At 39.8% G+C, this 18,839-nt stretch overlaps 3 protein-coding genes across 3 annotated transcripts in view; 1 reads left to right on the top strand and 2 right to left on the bottom strand.

The window, feature by feature from the left end:
- Nucleotides 1–5,053, bottom strand: part of LOC119790089 (ataxin-7) — a 41,927-nt gene extending 36,874 nt beyond the window's left edge. The window contains exons 1-2 of the mRNA XM_038295435.1: nucleotides 4,910–5,053; nucleotides 1,171–1,270 (exon numbers count right to left, since the gene is read on the bottom strand). The gene's annotated coding sequence lies outside the window, so the exon portion shown is untranslated. The remainder of the gene's footprint in view (nucleotides 1–1,170; nucleotides 1,271–4,909) is intronic.
- A 1,145-nt stretch (nucleotides 5,054–6,198) lies between these two features.
- On the top strand, nucleotides 6,199–10,116 carry thoc7 (THO complex 7). Its single transcript, XM_038295422.1, has 8 exons — nucleotides 6,199–6,270; nucleotides 8,025–8,145; nucleotides 8,609–8,736; nucleotides 8,810–8,896; nucleotides 9,504–9,561; nucleotides 9,642–9,708; nucleotides 9,782–9,851; nucleotides 9,948–10,116. The coding sequence occupies exons 1-8, from the start codon at nucleotides 6,252–6,254 to the stop codon at nucleotides 10,007–10,009; spliced, it is 612 nt and encodes a 203-aa protein (XP_038151350.1). The 5' UTR covers nucleotides 6,199–6,251; the 3' UTR covers nucleotides 10,010–10,116.
- An 890-nt stretch (nucleotides 10,117–11,006) lies between these two features.
- Nucleotides 11,007–18,839, bottom strand: LOC119790077 (interferon-induced GTP-binding protein Mx-like). The gene is given in 13 exon segments (XM_038295408.1): nucleotides 11,007–11,760; nucleotides 12,947–13,189; nucleotides 13,296–13,372; nucleotides 16,026–16,184; nucleotides 16,258–16,399; nucleotides 16,474–16,508; nucleotides 16,511–16,595; nucleotides 16,668–16,746; nucleotides 16,836–17,034; nucleotides 17,114–17,252; nucleotides 17,546–17,700; nucleotides 17,804–17,941; nucleotides 18,562–18,839. Coding segments are annotated over 13 exon segments (1,863 nt in total). The 5' UTR covers nucleotides 18,749–18,839; the 3' UTR covers nucleotides 11,007–11,535.

The following is an 18,839-nucleotide window of genomic DNA, read 5'->3' as shown; positions in this document are numbered from 1 at the left end:
GACGTCATGTGAAGGAGACTTCAGGTGATATCAGTATGATTTAGGAGTCTACGATGAAATTATCGGCCAAGGGGGTACTACTGGGTAGTAAAATCGAACGGTACCATGTTTAAGTACCTAAGCGCATTACTAGCTGCCTTTCCACTAACAATCAAATTGCACAAATCTTAATGATGAAAATAAATAAAAAAAAAAAACTCTTTTTGGCGCTTCATCAGGGTGGTTTTTTTAGTTGCATCGAAATTTGCATATTTTGAAAAAACCTACAATGGAAAGATTTCTTTTCCGCATCCCACAGTTCATGTGATTTGCAAGTGGACCGGAAGTAGTTGGCGCCGTGGCTAAAACATGGCTTTATCTTGTGTGTTAACATCCGCTGCTGACACATTGTTTTCAAGAGTTATTGCAGGATCAAACATTTTCACATGCAATTTTAACTGTATTTCTTATTTCTAATGGAAATAAAGCAATTGTGAAAATAAAGAGAAATGAGTTCAAGTCTATTTCTTTTCCTTCTCCTTCACATCCAAACTGAATCCTTGCATATCTCCCTCTCGATAGCGGACTTATCAAGCGAGATGTTGCTCAGATCTACCTGCAGCTACGGGAAGCGGGGAGGGAGGGCTACTCAGCAGCGCAGCAGTGATAGTGCATTTTATGGGGTAGAAAAATAAAAACAGAACCCTCTTCGGTTTAGCATAACAGTCCAGCAGTTTGGGAATCCTTTTAAAACTCCTTATGGTCCCTCCACCTTCATCTTCAGAGGCTGCCCTCTGTCTGCTGGTTGTAGCATATGTGTTCACATGGTTGCCAGCGCACACAATGCAGCATGTTGATGACAGAGAACGGAGTACGTGGGCATGAAACATTTCATGTTAACATGAACATTATAAAATGAGAAAGTTCAGGTAGAGCGGTTGCATAATGAAGGATCAGATAAAATAAACAAGAATAAAATGCCTTTTTTTGTTAGTAATTGTGTTTTATGCAGGAATCCAACAGTTTGGTAATATTTCAGGTTAATCAGCATTTCACTAAATGGCACAAAACCCAGGATTGCTTTATAGCTGCTTTACAAACCTAAATATACACCTTTAAGTGTAACAACTGCTGTATTAATATCTGGAAGTGCTACATCTACAGGGTATGTATGAAGCTGTGAGGTCTTACCTTGATACAAGAAAGAAACAGCAAGTTTGTTTTTTATTTGTTCAGCCAATCCTCATCAGTTTGGATGTCTGCAGACTGGTGCACACACTGGATAGAATATCTGGAGACAAAAAAACAACAACATATAACCAACAAACATAATCATTAAGGTTAAATTAGTTAAACGCAGGTCTGGGTCAATTCATTCCTTTGTAATAAAAACCGCAGTAGATTTTTAAAATGTTCCTTTAAACCGATGTGTCGAACCTCTGTCCTTGGTGACAATCTACTATGTGATTTAGAGCCTCAGCTGGAGCAAAATCTGATTTAAATGTCAGGGTCATCATCAACAGGCTTCTTCAAAACTTGATGACCTGCTGAGGAATAATTTCAATCATTTGAAAATGGATTATGCTCTCCAATTTCAGATACTTAGCATTTGGATAAATGCCATTTGATTAAGCCTTAGAGTAAAAAACACTTTGCACAATTTCTTACAGAAAACCAAAAAACTCAACTTAAGAGGGATATTAGCAGCTATGACTAAAACTTGCAGATTGTGAAAACATTTCTCATTTTTACTCGTCATTAAGAATTTTATGTAATGTTGAATTCTTTTTTCCGATTCTAGTTCCAATCCTACTACTTCTATTACTAAAATAGATCAAGATTTAATATATTATAAAATAAAACAAAGGTATTGTTCTTGTATGGCCTCTTAAAACTGACCACTGCTTATGCCGCCATTGGAATATGGAACTGCTATGCCGTGTTTACAAGAAGAGGAAACTGGTGTTTAACATTATTGTGAAAGAGTTTGGTCTATCTTCTCTGCAGAAGAATTGTACTTTTTCCACAATATAAAGCTTTTGAACACAAATGGAATGTTTAAGGTCATGCTGCGGCATCTCACTTGACAAGATGCTAACTGTAAGATGCAAGCCACTGTAGACAAAGCTCAAACAAACGCGAGATACTTTTACCAGCATCTTTGAAAAGCGCAACTTTACGTGAAGCATTATTCCTGATCGGCAAACCTTAAGGCAAAGAGGATCAAGCCATTGAATTGGTTAAAAGTGTTATTCAAACCCAGGTCACCGGTATCAAAGATTCAGACTATGTCAAAAAAGATAAAACAAAATGAGGGACTGGACGAGTCATACATATATACGCAAAAAAAGCTAAACCTTTCAGCGAACAAGCCAATGACTAATAGGAAGTTGACTGATGGGAACATTTCCATCAATGATGGAGAATAAAGGGGAGAAGTGAACAAAGTGTGTTTTAATTACAGCCATCATATTTGCAATTTTTAGCACCATGCAACCATTGTCTGTTTTCCTAACACTGTGCTTAGGAATGTCTCAATCTGAAATTATTTCAATATCGGAAATCTGGGTATGCAAGTGACGCAGTGGTTAGTGCTCATGACCCATGTATGCAGGCCTTAAGGGCAGATTAGACCTCTGCAACCGCACACATCTAATGTCGCTTGGGTCCGGTCGCGAACCAGTTTTGCTGGGATGCTTCTGCACCGTCGGTCTGGAATTTCAAGGGATGCACAGCAGTTTCCCACCAAAGTGCTAGGGGGAGTCAATTCGAGAACTCCCGAGAACATCGGCGGCGCCAGCAGGAGTGTTTATCTTCCAAAACAACAATGGCGCATCTGAAAGATATCACGGTCATAGAGATAGATCTAGAGTTGCTAGACATCGAAGAGGAATTGTTAATGGAGTTCCTCAGTTTTTAAAAATGACGCGCCCCGGCACCGAATCGAGAAGAACCACCACACACACCGCCGGAAGGTCATACCAAGGACCGATCACAGCTGCTTTTTGGCTGCACACTTCCACTTAGGGTCTGCGCGGGTTTGTGGCCGTCTGACATGTAGTCAGGATTTTTTTGAGGTGCGCGACGACAGTTGCAGAACCTCCGCACGGGGGAGCGTGGTCGCACACAGAAACAGATTTGACGGTTGCAGAGGCTATGCGTCAGAATTATAAATTGGCATTTAAAGGGCCGGTTATATTCCCTGCAGCAGTGTGTCGCAGTGAGCTTGACGCAGACATTTTTGATTTATGCTCAATTTTGAGAAGTGGTCTGCACTATCCGCTGTGGGACTACATACGGCTGAGGCGGTGAGGAAATGGGGGCGAGTTTGTCAAACAACGGAGGGACATGACGGAAAAAAATCCAGGTGGAAAAAGGGTCCCAGCGTTCTTGCACACCTTTCTGTTCTATCTGGTCCAACTTCCTAAGTTGTTTTCTGCAACTGCAGTCATAAAAACAAAACAAGCAAGCATTCTGTCTGCGGTCACCTACAATTTGGGAGAGGTGCAGCAGAGTGTCTGCGGAGGGGGTGGGGACGTCTTTTTGTTCACTGCGACACCTATGCATATGACCTGGTTTCGAAATATAAATCAGCCTTCAGTCCTCGACGTGGCCGACCTGGGTTCGAATCCGACCTGTGGTCCTTTGCCGCATGTCTCTGCCCCTCTCTCATACCCCCTTTTCTGTCAGCCTACTGTCAGAAAAACGAGCAACTAGTTAAAATTCAAAAAACAAACAAACAAACAAACAAATCGGAAATCTGACACATATCAGCCAATAATCAAATATTAGAATATATATCGCCCTGCATCTAAAACCTCCATTATAAAAAGCTGATCAAAATGCAACACTTCTATCCACTTTTGTTTAAAGTCTATGCAACCTATTAGTCAATAATACATGGGTCAATTATTATTATACCTGCATTTGTTTACTACTGTTCTCTGACTGAGTAATAACACTTAATCACACCTTTTCTAACATCTCACAAAGCAAACTAAGTAGTCAAAGTATGTGTGATTGATGTGGATAATAGTATCAATAAATACTCAAAGCTGCAATATTGGTATTATATCAGAATCATAAAAAGTTGTACCGGGACGCCCCTAAATCTAATCCCTATTAAGTACACATAATTTCAGTAGAAATATTCAATACTGTTAAGTACTACTACTAATACTATTATGCAATAGCTAAATAAATAGGCAAATAAAACAGCCATAGTTTTAAAGGCTGCTGTATTGAAGGATGCAGTTATTAGCTTAGAATCAGCGTGTTGTCTGATGTGTTTGATTAGATTATTTAAGTATTTTGAAAAAAACGTTTTCCTATAACAATAAAGAGGCTGTTATAGTTTGTTCAAATGTGTTTCATTGTTAATTAGATAAAACCTGTATCCACCTTCAGGTAGTGTATAAACCAGTAAGCATCTTAATTTCCAACATTAAATTCCTTCTTGCCTTGAAATTAAATAGGTATTTTTATTATTTTGATTCTATTTAGGGCATTTACAGCATAAACTGCATGTCATGTCATACAGTTGAATTGAGAAATGCCTTAATGGGCATAAATCAGGTGTGCTGAAATAGCTAAGGGACAGCAACCAAAACAACTGCCAGCATTTTAAGCTAATGTTGCACCTGTACTTTTACTACATAGAGCACAAAGTAAACTCTACATGTATATTCGTTTTTAAAGTCGATTATATCATAAACCAATATGAATTTTTTATTTTATTTGGTAAAACATTTTCAAGTTCAGGCATTTTTGGCGTAAAGTTAGCTCCATTTAGAGTGAGACTAGGGCTGGTAGTTCACAGCAGCGGTGGCTAAGTTAGCCTGGAGCCAGCCATGGTCAGCGTTAGCCACGAAGCTGCCAGAGGGCTGACAGGACAACGGCGGTCTAAGAGCGACAACCGCAGGGAACTTACCGAGGCTCTGGGTAGAGGAGCTCGAAATGTGCCCCCAGACCGATGAACAACAACTGGATGCACGGAGCGAGCGACAAACAGGACGGTGGGAGAGAAATGAGAGCCGTGTTCAGCTTGTAAGGAGGTCTTCACCTGGTGCTTCCATTTCTGTTTACCAGATTGCATTCTGGGACACCGACGTCATTAGCGATGTGTCCATCGAGACCGAGTCAACGCTCTGTGCCGATTCTTTTCCTCCATCGTTCAGTCTAAAGGCCATTTTTTCTTCTTCTTTTTCTTCTTGTGAGGTTTTATGGCAAACTAGTTTAAGTGCATTACTGACACTAACTGTTAAGAAGTTAAGAAAGGAAACAGGAAACAGGACCTAGTAATAATATAATAATAATAATAATAATAATAATAATAATAATAATAATAATAATAATAATAATAATAATAATAATAATAATAATAATCCGAACTATTTAACTATCCAACATATTAAATACTTTATCAGATTTCTATTTTATCTTAAAGTCATCATCGCTCTGCCAGTTTCTGATGGTCCTATTGTTTTTTCCATCATGCTTTCCACCATTTCCCAGTTTAAATCTCTAACTCAAGATACTTTTCTGCAGCTTTCATTATTATTTTGTTTGATTGATTTATTTTTTTTCTTCTTCTTCTGGAGTTCTGCTTCCACAGAGCCACTGGGGATTTGAAGGGTTTTATACAACTGTGGGGTTTTAACAATGTGTTGTGCACCATTTCTGAGTCAGGAGAGCTGAAATATAACAAGCTGCTTTTATAATGATGTTCTGATGACCTGAGTCTTTTAACTGTTTGTTTGATGAATCATTGTTAAATAAATGTTTTGTAAAAAATCAAAAATCTTCTTCTTGTTCTTCTTCTTGTTCTTCTTGTTTTCTGTATTCTGTAGATAAATAAATAAATAATGCTTTCCTTAACCTGTGAAAATCCTTTATATTTCTTTAATTTCCCAATATCCCTTTAAGACTCCATTCTTTGCCTGTCATTTATCGTATTTCTACCTACATTTATTTGTTTATTGTATTTTGGGGGCCATTAATTGCATGCTTATTTCCTTATTAAGCATTTATTTATTTCTGTATTTATTTTTAAATACGGCAGAGTTGGTCCTCCATACAAAAACACATAATCCTATGGAATTATAATGGACGGAATAATTTTATCTCTTTTTTTTTTCTTTAAACATTCAATTTAAATACAGATAAATGTTGCTCAACCTTCCCACGCGGTAGGTCCATCTGAACTCTAGAGGGGGCAGCATCGGTTGAAACTATGTCTGAACGAGAAGCAGAAGAAGACCTTCAATCACAACATGGGGGCTGTTACTGACGGTAAGTGATAGTTCGATTTATTCTCTTAATCTTTTTATTAAAATATGTTTTGTTGACGGTTGGTGGGAGGAACGTTGGTCGTTTGGTGCATGGCGCGTGTTTTGAAGCTGCTCTGCTTGTGGAGAAATGTCCTGGGCCGTGAGTGGTGAGGAAACAGGAAGCGATTCTTGTGGGATGGAAGAGGGAAATAGTGACAATGAAGGTTGGAAGATAGCAGCATCAAAAAATGAGAAAAAGCGGAAAAAACAGAGATCAGTTAAAGGGGAATCTAGTTCAGAACAATCCAGTGATGATCAATCCATACATTCCACAGCACAACAAAATGAATTCAAAGTCATATTCAAAGTCGTTAATCAGGCAGACTCTTTTACAAACTGGAATCCGGTTCACTTAACAAAAACCATCAATAAACTTGTTGGAGAAGTCAGAGGTGCCAGAATTCTGTACAGTGGAGACCTGCTAATTAACTGCAGAGACAGCGCCCAGCAAGGCAAAGCAATACGTATTAACAAAATTGACGGGATAAGAGTTCAGTGCAGCCTAATGGAGAACAAAAAGATCAGCAGGGGAGTCATTGGAGGAGTTCCTCTGAAAATTTCTGAAAAAGAGATTCTGGAAAACATAAGCGGTGCAAAAGTAAAAGAAGTAAAACGGTTAAAAACAACAAGAAACGGAGAAAGATCTGACAGTTTATCTGTACTAATTAAATTCGAGGAAGAGCAATTACCAAGCAAAGTATTCATCGGTTACATCAGTTACAATGTCAAAATCTACAATCCACCACCATTGAGATGTTTCAAATGTCAAAAATTCGGACACATTGCAGCAGTTTGTAAAGGGAAACAGAGGTGTGGAAGGTGTGCAGGAGAACATGAATATGGTAAATGTGGAAAAGAAGCTAAAATAAAATGCTGTAATTGTGGTGGAGAACATACTGCTGCTTATCGCGGCTGTGAAGCAAGCAAAAGGTCTGAAGAAATAAAAAAAATGAAATTTGAGCTTGGAATAACTTATGCTGAAGCTGCAAAAAGGATCCCATCTCAGTCAGAAAAACCCAAACCTACAGTTCAACACACGGCAAATTTCAAACCTCTAGAGAAATCTCCAAAAATTGATGAAGACTCACTAATTGTTAAAAAGACAAATTTTGTTCTTTTCATGGTGGAAGTGATTAATTGTACTGCTCAGACGACAAAAAAAACAGAAAAAATCAAAATAATAGTGAAGGCTGCAGAAAAATATCTGGATGTTAAAGATATGAACTGGGAGATGGTTGGAAGCATGATGGAAAGACCAATGGGACCATCAGAAACTGGCAGAGGTACGATGACCTAGAGTAAATTAAAATTATACGGGCAAATGTAATTTAGTATAATTTAGTATTATGTGGGTTTAAGTTACACAGGTTATTTTATTGTATTTTTTTTTTTTTTTTTTTTTTTGGGGGGGGTGAATCGTTTCCTGTTTCCTTGCTTTACTCCATATCAGTTGGTGGCGGTAATGCACATTTCACAAGTTTGCCAACCGCCATAAAATCTCATAAGAAGAAGAAGATGTTTTGTTGACTCATACCAAACGAAGTGAAGTATCAGCATAACTAATCGGTTCCATTATCACAATTCATTAAATTCTGTTCTCAGAAGTTAACTTATAAACCTTATAAACCAAGATGCTAACCCTGATTAGCTAAGCCAGAAGCTAACTTTTGGCCTGTGTGTTTGTAGACTCATTTACCTCCCTTGTCTGTTTTACAGATGAAGTTATAAGAAAGCGCCTTCTGATTGACGGCGATGGAGCTGGAGATGACCGCAGAATCAACCTGCTACTGAAGAGCTTCACTAAATGGTGCCAATCTCCTGGGAGCCCAGAGGAAGGGTGAGCTAAATGCACTAAATACACTCTCTAGTCCGCTGTGTTTCAACACAAACAATAAAACACCGATGGTAAAAATAATAAAACAGGCCAACACTTATAAATATTACAAGTTGGTAGATAAGGAGCCGTGAAACAATGTTGATACAGATGAAATGATGGCTCCATTATACCTTACACTTCTTTTACTCAAAAGATACTTGTAAAGTCTGTATAAACACAAGTATAGGATCTTATATGTTCAGAACCTGTTCCCTGTCCGATCAAATTCCTTACTATCCAACAAAAAAGCCATAAATCCATGTGTAAATGTTTAATCCATTCTTTTATATTTACTGAGTTTTTGTATTAGAACTTTGCATGTAAATAAAGGAGGACAAGATGTTTCAGACCGAGTAGGTGTAGAAAATAAAATGTGCATAGGAAGCATGTTTTTAGAATCAAGCTTTTATCTGTCTGTCTGTAGATTTACCCAGTATCAGAGGATGCTGGGTACTCTGGCTCAGTGTGAGTTTTCCATGGGGAAAACATTGATGGTTTACGACATGAATCTGAGGGAAATGGAGAATTACGAGAAGATCTACTCAAACATAGGTAAGGTTTGGTTTTTCTTAAATCCTCTTTTGGCAAATCATTTTTTAAAACAGTGTGTTTTTTTGTTTTGAAGAACAAAGCATTAAGTCTGCTCATGACAAGATTGCAGAATGCAAAAAGGACATACAGAGGGCAAAGAGAATAAGGAAAAATCGTCAAGGTAAAGTTAAGTTTTATGCTCTTTCACTCTTTCTACAAAACCTTGGAGGGGTTTAGTGTGTTATACCGACAAAGTGTGCATAACTGCAACATGGAAGGAAAATGATTTATGTTTTTAAAGATTTATGTTTTTCTTAAAAAAAGGATGATAAACAATTTAAAAAGTGCAGCATGCCTCTGTATTCAGACCCCTTAATGAACTAATACTTTCTTGTGCTACCTTTACAATTATAGTTTCAAGCTATAACTGTGGATAGCTTCCTCCCTCTATGCACATCTAGAGACTGAATATTACTCATTATTTACTGTACAGATGAAGAATAGTAATTTTTGAAAGTTTTCTGTATTTAATTTACGCATCAAATCAATCATGCCTGTCTCTGCTAAAGAAAAGGCCACTGCATAAAGCTTCTACCACTATGTTAGACAGTGATGATATAGATTATTATCATACATAGTGCTCTTAGACCGAAAAAATCTATAGGTTTCACCCGATCACATTCTTTCAAAAGGCTGTATTTTGTTTAGGGATTTACTTGAACATTTTATGTTTAGGTTTTTGGATTATTGTGAAAGTTTGCATGCTTAACTGTTTTGTTCCCTTTCAGAATATGATGCTTTAGCAAAGGTTATCCAGCAGCATCCGGACCGGCATGAAACCCTCAAGTAAGTCAGCCTTTTATAATTACATTTATGCTTTTCATTAGTGTTTTTATTCTTTTTCATTTAGTTTTGTTTGCTTACAGGCAGCTTGAGGCATTAGACAAAGAACTCCAACAACTGTCGCACATTAAGGAGAATGTTGATGCAAAGGTAAACAATGTTTGTTATCTCTTATGTTCAGATGTATGTTTCTTTCTTATTCTAACAACTGTGTTCTGTTTAGTTGGAGTTGAGGAAGAAGCAGTTCCATGTTCTTCTGACCACCATTCAGGAGCTACAGCAGACGCTTGAGAGTAAGTACTTATTTTATTTAACGGTACTTAAACTTTAAACTGCAGTCCTGGATCTATGAAGTCCTCTCTAAATTGCCCTCTAATTACCTTTTCTAGATGACGAGAAGTCAGACAGTGACGACCACTGTCAGGAGAGCCCTGCAGGGAATGGAGAATGAATGCGCACAAATCATTAGTTAAATGGATGTAGAATTTAAAAGGAACCAACTTTGCTATGGAGTCATTTTTTTGTATCATGTTTATTAATAAAGTTGACTTAACCATATTTGTTTTATTTAACTTTACATCAAAGATGCACTGCCCCAGATTCTACCTTAAGAGCTCATTTTCATCTAGAGTCCCTTTGGCAGGGAGTAAGGGAATGAATAAGGTGCTTACACGAAAACAATTTATAACACAAGATTACAACAAAAGATCACAACATTGTTTATAATAAAGTACAGAAACCATCTGTTTTCACATTATTGGTTTCTTAAATCCTATAATTCCTGAATAATAGTTTGCATAGTCTGTAGGAAGGAAGGAACTGGAGGAGCACCTATTGGAGGAAAAACCTCTGTGTGAAATGTACCAGATAGCTAAAGTAGGTGAAATGACAAAATCCTACCAGTGCTTAGAGATTGTCCAGGCTAAAAAACAGCACACAAACACTGATCATGGTAGCACAGGAGCAGACCTTGAGCACCACAGCAATAGAGGCCAAGATCTACCATAGCAGCAAGATCCCAGATGCAGGCCATGCAAAGAGGCCCCCGAAACAATCCACCATCTTGCAGTAGGTTGTAACATAGTGGCAGGAAAGGAATACATGGAACATCATAAAAAGTGGCTGGTCAAGTGTCCAGAAATAGCTGTGCAGAATTCAAGCTGGAGACCCCCAGGTCAAAATAGAAGCCACCTCCGAAGGTGGTGGAGAATCACAAAGCTAAGGTCCTGTTTGGTTTCCTGATACAGGTTGTGGTTAACCAGCTGGATATGGTTGTGGTCAACCAGCTGGACATCGTGATCATTGAGAAGCAGCAGAGGACAGCCATAGTGATTGACGTGGCTATCCCAAATAATGGAACATCATGAAAAAAAACGTGTGGATGAGACAGTAGTTTATATATAAACTACTATCTCTCTTTATATATATATATATATATATATATATCTATATATATAGATATATATAGACTCTGAGTCTAAAAAAGATCAGTGATGTGAATAAAGAATATATATTCAACTGCTTCCTTTAGGGGCAACTAATCTTAATTGATTATTTGATCAAATCTACACAAGGGGGCGCTGGAGCTTATTTATCAATTTATTGTGTCAGTGGTAAGATCAGTACATTTACCTTCCTTTAAGTTGGTTGAAGGTATTTAACATCTACACAAGAAAGACTTGATTTACTTCAAATATTATTCAAATGATCTCCAAGTGGTTCACTGAAATCAGACAAAAGTGTTCTATTACAACAAATGTATACAACACAAGAAGAAACGTAAACCTAGCTAATGACAATAGTTGTAATTCCTATAGATATTGCACAATATATTTTGTGCTAAACTACCCGTCACAAAATTTTAGGTCCTTAAATGAATTTTGTGCTGTAAAGAAATTAAATGTAAAGTTTATCAGGGAGCATCTTACAGTATGCGCAGAACAAAAGCTACCCTCTTCCTGGAAGGAAGTATAACATCTAGAACTCCACCAGATATGCACGGGCCAGCATGAGGCGCTTCATGCGACTCAGCAAATTGGTCCTCTTGCTGCCGATGTCATAGTCCTCCTTCAGCAAGAAGTCCACATTTTCCTTGTCCTGAAGCATCTGTAGCATTTCCCTCTGCAGCTGCCTGGCAGACTCCTGCAGCATCTCATAGCGGATCACCAGCGGGATCTGGTCAGCCAGACGGATTCCCGCTATCTGTCACGGAAACAGGCAGAAAAGGTTTGGATGCTTCTCAGACAAAAGAAGTCAACCCTTATCCGACCTTTAGGAATGCCCCTATCTAGGTTGAATAAGTGAAATTTAGATTGATGACTTTTTCAGTTCAGTTCAAAAATACTTTATAGATCCCAAAGGGAAATTAAATGTGGCAATCCAAAATCTTAAATACTAATCTATTTATTATTTGACTAAGTTAAATAAAGAGAAACAATAATGGAAAAGCTAAAGCTAATTTCATTCCAGAGAACGAAATTTAGGCAGAAAGGGCAATTTTATTGCTGTGGGATTGAAGGGATTGAATCCCTTAGGATTGAAGGTGCAGTATACTAAACGGATTAAAAAGATCCTACATTTACCAAAAGTTTAAGGAAAAAGTTTCTGGACTAATCTTGATTTTTAGTACCTAACGTAAATCTGAGGGAGGAAAAACAGAACAAGAGAGGAGAAATTTGCATCGGGCCACTCCTTTTGTTTGCTTTCCACTGGCCTGTTTCACATTTCAGCTGTTAGGGAAATCTAGCCTCAAACACCTACAGTTTCAGCTAGAGCGTCTCTTGGAGAGGAAAGTGAACGGTTCTGGCCCAGGCTGTTTAATGTCTTTGTTTGTTCTGCACTTTCAATTATGAACCAGGTTTGATATGATAAAGATCTCTTGGGAAAGATCTTCAGGTGTTCTGAACAATTGTCAGAGGTGTTTAGGAAAAAAACAAAAACTTGCGGCAGCTTATCACAAAGTTATACCAATGAGGAAAAGTATATGATTCAAACAAACATATTTAGGAACTGACTTTGACTGGAAGATCAGGCTTTGTTCCAGTTAGGCTAAGCTTCTCTGAGGACCTACTGCTTTTTTCCCTGACTACAGATCACAGAAGACTCATCTCAAGGGGATTGTTCACCTGGTCACGGGTGAATTTGGGAAAAACCCAAGAGCAATGGAAGCTAAGAAAAATGGAATCTACTTTGTTATTTTGAAATCACATTTTTTTTTAGACTTTAACGCCATAAAAATAAAATCTCCTGACTGGAGCTGCTTTCAAATTCAAGAGGTGAAATCTGTAAACATACTGATTAATACCATGATGTGATTAAAAAAGAAAGGTCAGGCAAAAGGTCAAATCTGAAGTGCTGGCATGGATTATGCCGCTAAATCAAAACTTACCTTGTAATATGATTTAAGATGCACCATCAGCTCCTGAAGCGTTGCATGATTATCCATGCAGTACACAACGCTCCTTCCTGAATTGAAGTCTTCATCATTCTCTTCTTCCTCCCTCTTGATTTCACTCAAACTGTTGCTGTAGGTCTTATCCTGGGAGTAAACGAGCAGCTCCATCTTGAACTGGGTCCTCAGCATCAGCTCAGCAGAAGTTTCCTTTTGTTGCTTAATGGCCTCAATCTTTGCCTGAAGAAATTCACATCTCCATTTGTATTGAACCAAAGTCTTGATATATATTATGGTTAGACAGTACGTAATGTGAGGTATATCTGAAGCTGAGCTAAACTCCTACCTTGGTTGTTTTCAAAAGGTTAGGAAACCCTGCAAAGCTTTCAGCAGCCAATTGGATGAAGGCTTTCTTAATAGCATCTAGAAGAAACAAAGCAAAGGCTTCTTTTAGTTATATTCCTGTGATCTTGTTTGGAAACCAACCTTGAGCAATAAAGTAAAAGAATATGTAACTAAAGAAATCCCTTCCCTGGACATCCACCTTATCGTGGTGGAGGAGTTTGAGTGTCCCAATGACCCAAAGAGCTATGCTGTCAATGCTCCTAGTAGTGTCACCGAAGGCAGACAGGTCCTATGTGAGGGACCACACAAAGAGAAGCCCTAAGACCCTTTATGATGAGCAAGACAAATGAACATTGTGTTCCCTCGCACGGATGTGGGTCGCCAGGGCCCCACTCAGGAGCCTTGCCTGGAAGTGGGCCATGCTGGCGAGTGCCTGGTGAGCAGGCTTTTACCCATGGAGCCCGGCTGGGCACAGCCCGAGGGAGGAAATGTGGGTTCCCCTGCTAATGGGCTCACCACCTGTAGGAGGCACCAAAGGGGTCGGGTGCATTGTGTGATGGGTGGCAGTCCAGGGCGGGGACCTTGGCTTTCTGAAGAAGCTGGCTCTTGGGATGTGGAATGTCACCTCTCTGGTGGGGAAGGAGCCTGAGCTAGTTCGCTTAGGTTGAGAGGTTCCAGCTAGACTTACCTGGCTATCTCTTAATGGCCCACCTGACCTGAACTTGAGTGGGCTCTGTTGTCTGACTTCTGTGCTCATAATGGATTGTGCATAACGAACACCATATCCAAGCATAAGGTGCATATGTGCTTGGCACCAGGACACCCTAAACGGCAGTTCAAGGATTGACTTTGTTGTTGTTTCATCTGATCTGTGGCTGCATGTCTTGGACACTTGGGTGAAGAGAGGTGTTGACCTCTTCACCGACCACTACCTGGTGATGAGGAAACTCCAATGATGATGGAGGATGCCGGTCTGACCTAGTAGGCCCAAACGTATTGTGAGGGTTTGTCGGGAACGTCTGTAAGAGACCACGTGAGATGGAGCTTTAACTCCCACCTCTGGGTGAGATCTGAACATGTTCCGAAGGAGGTGGGGGACATTGAGTCTGAGTGGACCATGTTCCAGGCCTCTATTGTTAAGGCGGTGAGCCGGACCTGTGGCCGCAAGATTGTCGGTTCATGTCACGGAGGTTACCCCCCAACACGCTGGTGGACACAAGTGGTGAGGGAAACTCTCAAGCTGAAGAAGTCCTGTGGGGTTTAATTGGGCTGTGGGACTCCGGAAACAGCTGATGTGTACTGGCAGTCAAAGCGGCAGGTGGCTTGGCTGGTCTCTGAAGCAAAAACTTTGGGCATGGGAGGAGCTCGAAGAGGCCATGGAGAAAGACTTCCTTTCGGCTTCAAACCGATTCTGGACTGGCGAACTGGGTTCGGGATTCCCCTATTTAAAAAGGAACTACAGAGGAATCACACTCTTAAGTTTTCTGTGCAGTTATCTTGAGTTTCCTCCGTAGTGTGTCTGGGCTCTCCCTTAGAGATAGGGTGAGGGGCTCAGTCATCCGGGGAGGACTCAGTGTAAAGCTGCTGCTCCTCCACATCCAGAGGAGCCAGTTTAGGGGGCTCAGGCATCTAGGTAGGATGCCTCCTGGACGCCTCCCTGGTGAGGTGTTCCAGGCACGTCCCATCGGGAGGAGACCCAGAGGGAGACCAAGGACAAGCTGGAGGGACTATATTTTTCTGCTGGTCTGGAAACGCCTTGGGATTCCCCCGGAGGTGCTGGCCCAAGTGGATGGGGAGAGGGATGTCTGGGACTCCCTACTGAAGCTGCTACCCCCACGATAACCCCGGATACGTGGAAGAAGATGGATGGATGGATGGATGGATGGATGGATGGATGGATGGATGGATGGATGGATGGATGGATGGATGGATGGATGGATGGATGGATGGATGGATGGATGGATGGATGGATGGATGGATGGATGAAAATACAATTTATGGGGTAGACAAAAAGTCTAAATTTATTTGTCAAAACGCAGTTTTTAGGGTTTTATTTTGTTTTTTGAGTATTTTAAGTTTTAATATTCTGCAACCTGCACAGCCTTCTGCAACCTCTAACAGCTTTTCTTTTAGTATTATTGTTTGTGAAGAAAATCACACCACAGTATGATGCAGCTCCCAATGTACCACTTAGCATCTCTCAGTGTACAAATTGGGTTTGAAAGTGAAACTTTCTTTGAAATGACATATTGGAATATATAGTTGATATGTTTTAGTCATAAAAAAAGACTAAAAACTTTTTAGAATCAGAATACCAGTTCTGGTTGGATTTATTTCTTTGTGCAGTCTATAAGTAGCCTCTACATTGTTTGCAGGACTATTATCAACAGGGATGTTCCACTGGGTTGGATGTGGCTTTAGAACCCTGAAGATTATTGTCTCTTCTTGCCACACTTCCATAAATGTTGTCTTCCTGCTGCGCTCTTTGGTTTTTCGTGATGCTTCACTAATGTTCTCTAACCTCTGGATTTACTAATCCAGTTATTTCTGAAGGCAACTGTATTCTATTCAGGAGTGTCAGCGAAGAAGAGGATGCAGACATATGCATCCTCTACTTTTCCATTATTTACTGCATGTTCAGATCTTTCACATAAAATCCAAAAAAAAAAAAAGACATTTTGTGGCATGAAAGCAGAGAAAATATTCCAGCAATGCTAAAAGATGTGTTCACCTCCAACATCCTTAAGCTTCCTTATGGCTGGTTCCTCCAGCTGTCTGATCTGCTCCTTGACCATCAACTCAAACGTCTTATAGTTGATAAAGCCTGGTAGTTCTCTTCCACGATACCTCTCCTCATATTCCTCCACCTCTTTCTCAATTTTTTTGTTAACTGCACAGAAAAAGAACATGTCACACAGATGTTAGGGTACAGCAGTGTGCCTGATGAAAACAGAAAAACTCACAGTTTTCTCCAGAGCGGTCCAGGTGGGCCTTCCATTTCCCAAACTCTCTTCTAAGTACAGAGAAGACATTGAGGTTCTCTCCGCACTTCAGCTCCTCTCCTGTGGTCAGACTGATGGCATCCTGGGTGAATGCTGTCACTTTCTGTAGAGAAAATTTTTTATAGTTATGTTATTTTTTAAAGGGATAATGCAGGACCCAACAGTGTAAGAACTCACATCAATCATGAAGACAAGTCTCTCTGCCGCATCAGAGGGGGTCCATTGCCGTATCGGTCCAGCTCCGCCTGAGTCTGCTTCTGCTTTTCCTCTATCTGCTCCTCCAGTCTAGGTAGAGATTTCTGTAAATCCCAAATCAGGAGTCAGACATCCTAAAAATTTAGTCATTTGTCAAAATAAAGATATTGACTCACCTCAATATGATGCACCAGTTCAAGAGTAAGTTTCTCAGCTAGTTTGGGAACAGTGGCCTGACCATCGTTGTACAAAGTACTGCGGAAAGAATGAAAAAAATAAATGAAATAAAAAGACATTCTACAACATGGAATGTTCACCTGGTGGTACAAAACGGATGAACTTACTGGAAATATGCGTGATTTTTAAAGAAGTCTTTCTCTCTTTCTATTGCTTCAGTCAGAGACACCTTCTCTGTGATCTCCTTCTGGCCCCTGCACTTGACGATCATGTAGCCCTTTTTCAGTTGGATGATTTCATTGTGGACTATTTCTACCACTGTCTCTTCCGTGCCTTTGTCCACCAAATCAGGCTTGGTCAAGATACCTGAGAACAAGGGAATATTTGTTTTTTAAGTACGTAACAGAGAACCATTTGGTCATTGCAAAACATATCAAGTATTTACCGAGAGTCCTCTCTCCATCAGGATCTACCTGCTGAGCCATCTTTAGGGCCTCTGTGGTGGCGATGTCTACATTGCATGGGACCACCACCAGGCTGATGGTTTCTTGTTTTCTAATGAACTTGTCAATGAGTCGTTTTATCTGAAAATTCCCATTCATATTGTGAAGTGCAAAAATGATCAATCATAGATGACAACACTTTTCAAATGATATACCTGCACCCCGGTGACAATGTTCAGTTAATCCTAACCTCTAGCTTGTATGCAGGAAGCCCGCTCACTATCAGCTGTATTTTTCCTTTAGTATTCTTGCAAACTATTCACATTAGTTATATTTTTCCACATTTTACAAATTCCTAAGACAGTTCCTTTAATATAGCTGTTACAGCCAAAACTTTCTTCTAACACCTCCCTAAAAAAGGTACTGATACAGACCTGATCTCCAATGTTCTCCGGCTGCCCCTTCACGGCCACCCTGGCGATACCAGGGAGGTCAATGAGAGTCAGGTCCGGAACATCCGGGGAAGCGATTTCCAGAGAGATGAGGTCATCGCTGATCCCCACGCCAACTCCAGCCATTTCATCCTGTGCTGAAGAGAGGGAACAAAGGTGCATGTTCAGGTCAGTAAAGACTTAAAGATAAAGAAACTATTTTAGTACTATAACCAAAGCATGACAAATGCAGTGTTTTACCTTCTCTGATTTTTTTCTCCACAATTACAGGATCATCTAATTCCTCCTCATGTTCTTGGTAACTGATCTTTCCATACCATTCCTGACCTTCTTTCCGTCTCTTCATCTTCAGCTCGAGAGGACATCTTGTGACAATCCCTGGATTAAAGAGAAGTCAACAACAACAGAAAGGTAAAATTTAAAGTAGCTTCTAGTCAGGTTGTAGTGGCATAAAAATGATGCTCACTTGGACGCTGTTGCTCGGAGGTGGAGCCAACACCCAGATGAATGACAGCTGCTCTGACATCCGCATATTTTTCAATATAGCTTTTGATATCATTACAAGAACATTCTGAATGCACACCCTGTGGAACCTGTTTTGTTTAATTTCCATCTTCCCAGCCCTTCATTCCAACACCAGTCTATCTTTCTGTCTATCTGGTATTTAGTATTTTAAAATATAGTCTGTTTTGTTTTGTGATTATAACTCCATATATTTCATCAAAATTTCTTAATTTCATTAAGTTTCTTAATTCTAAATACATAAACCTAACAATTATGTATCTAAAATAAACTATATTAAATTAATCAATATGCATTATGTAAGGTTTATTTAAACGTTTTGCGTTACAAAAAGGCAATTGTAAATTAAAATAACATTTTTGAAACATTTAGAAAAAAGTGTGATAGTTTTTTTTTTTAAATCGTGGTGAGTTTGTATCAAACAATGAAACTTAAAGCAAACATTTGTTTTAATTTTGCGTTTTGGTATCACCCACCACTTCATCTGGGCAGAGCCACCCCTGACAGCGCCTCCAGCACCGAGCTCTTCCCGGAGCTCTGGTCTCCTATGACGGGTATGGCCGGCAGCGCCAGGTCCTTCTCCACTCCCAGAGAGCGCAGGGAGTCGATCAGGTCGATGCAGGGACGCACCTTCTCCTCATACTGCTGGTTCAGAATATTCATTGTTCTGATTTTTTACTTGTTAAAATAAATGAATGCAGCCCAGGTAGACAGGGATGCAGGGATGCAGGGAGCTGTGCAGCGTCAGCCTCTC

This window comes from Cyprinodon tularosa, unplaced genomic scaffold, assembly GCF_016077235.1.
Source record: "Cyprinodon tularosa strain WSP-4 unplaced genomic scaffold, ASM1607723v1 ctg11, whole genome shotgun sequence".
NCBI classification, from domain to species: domain Eukaryota; kingdom Metazoa; phylum Chordata; class Actinopteri; order Cyprinodontiformes; family Cyprinodontidae; genus Cyprinodon; species Cyprinodon tularosa.
Note: the sequence above shows the minus strand (reverse complement) of the source record. Positions and strands in the feature narration are given on the sequence as shown.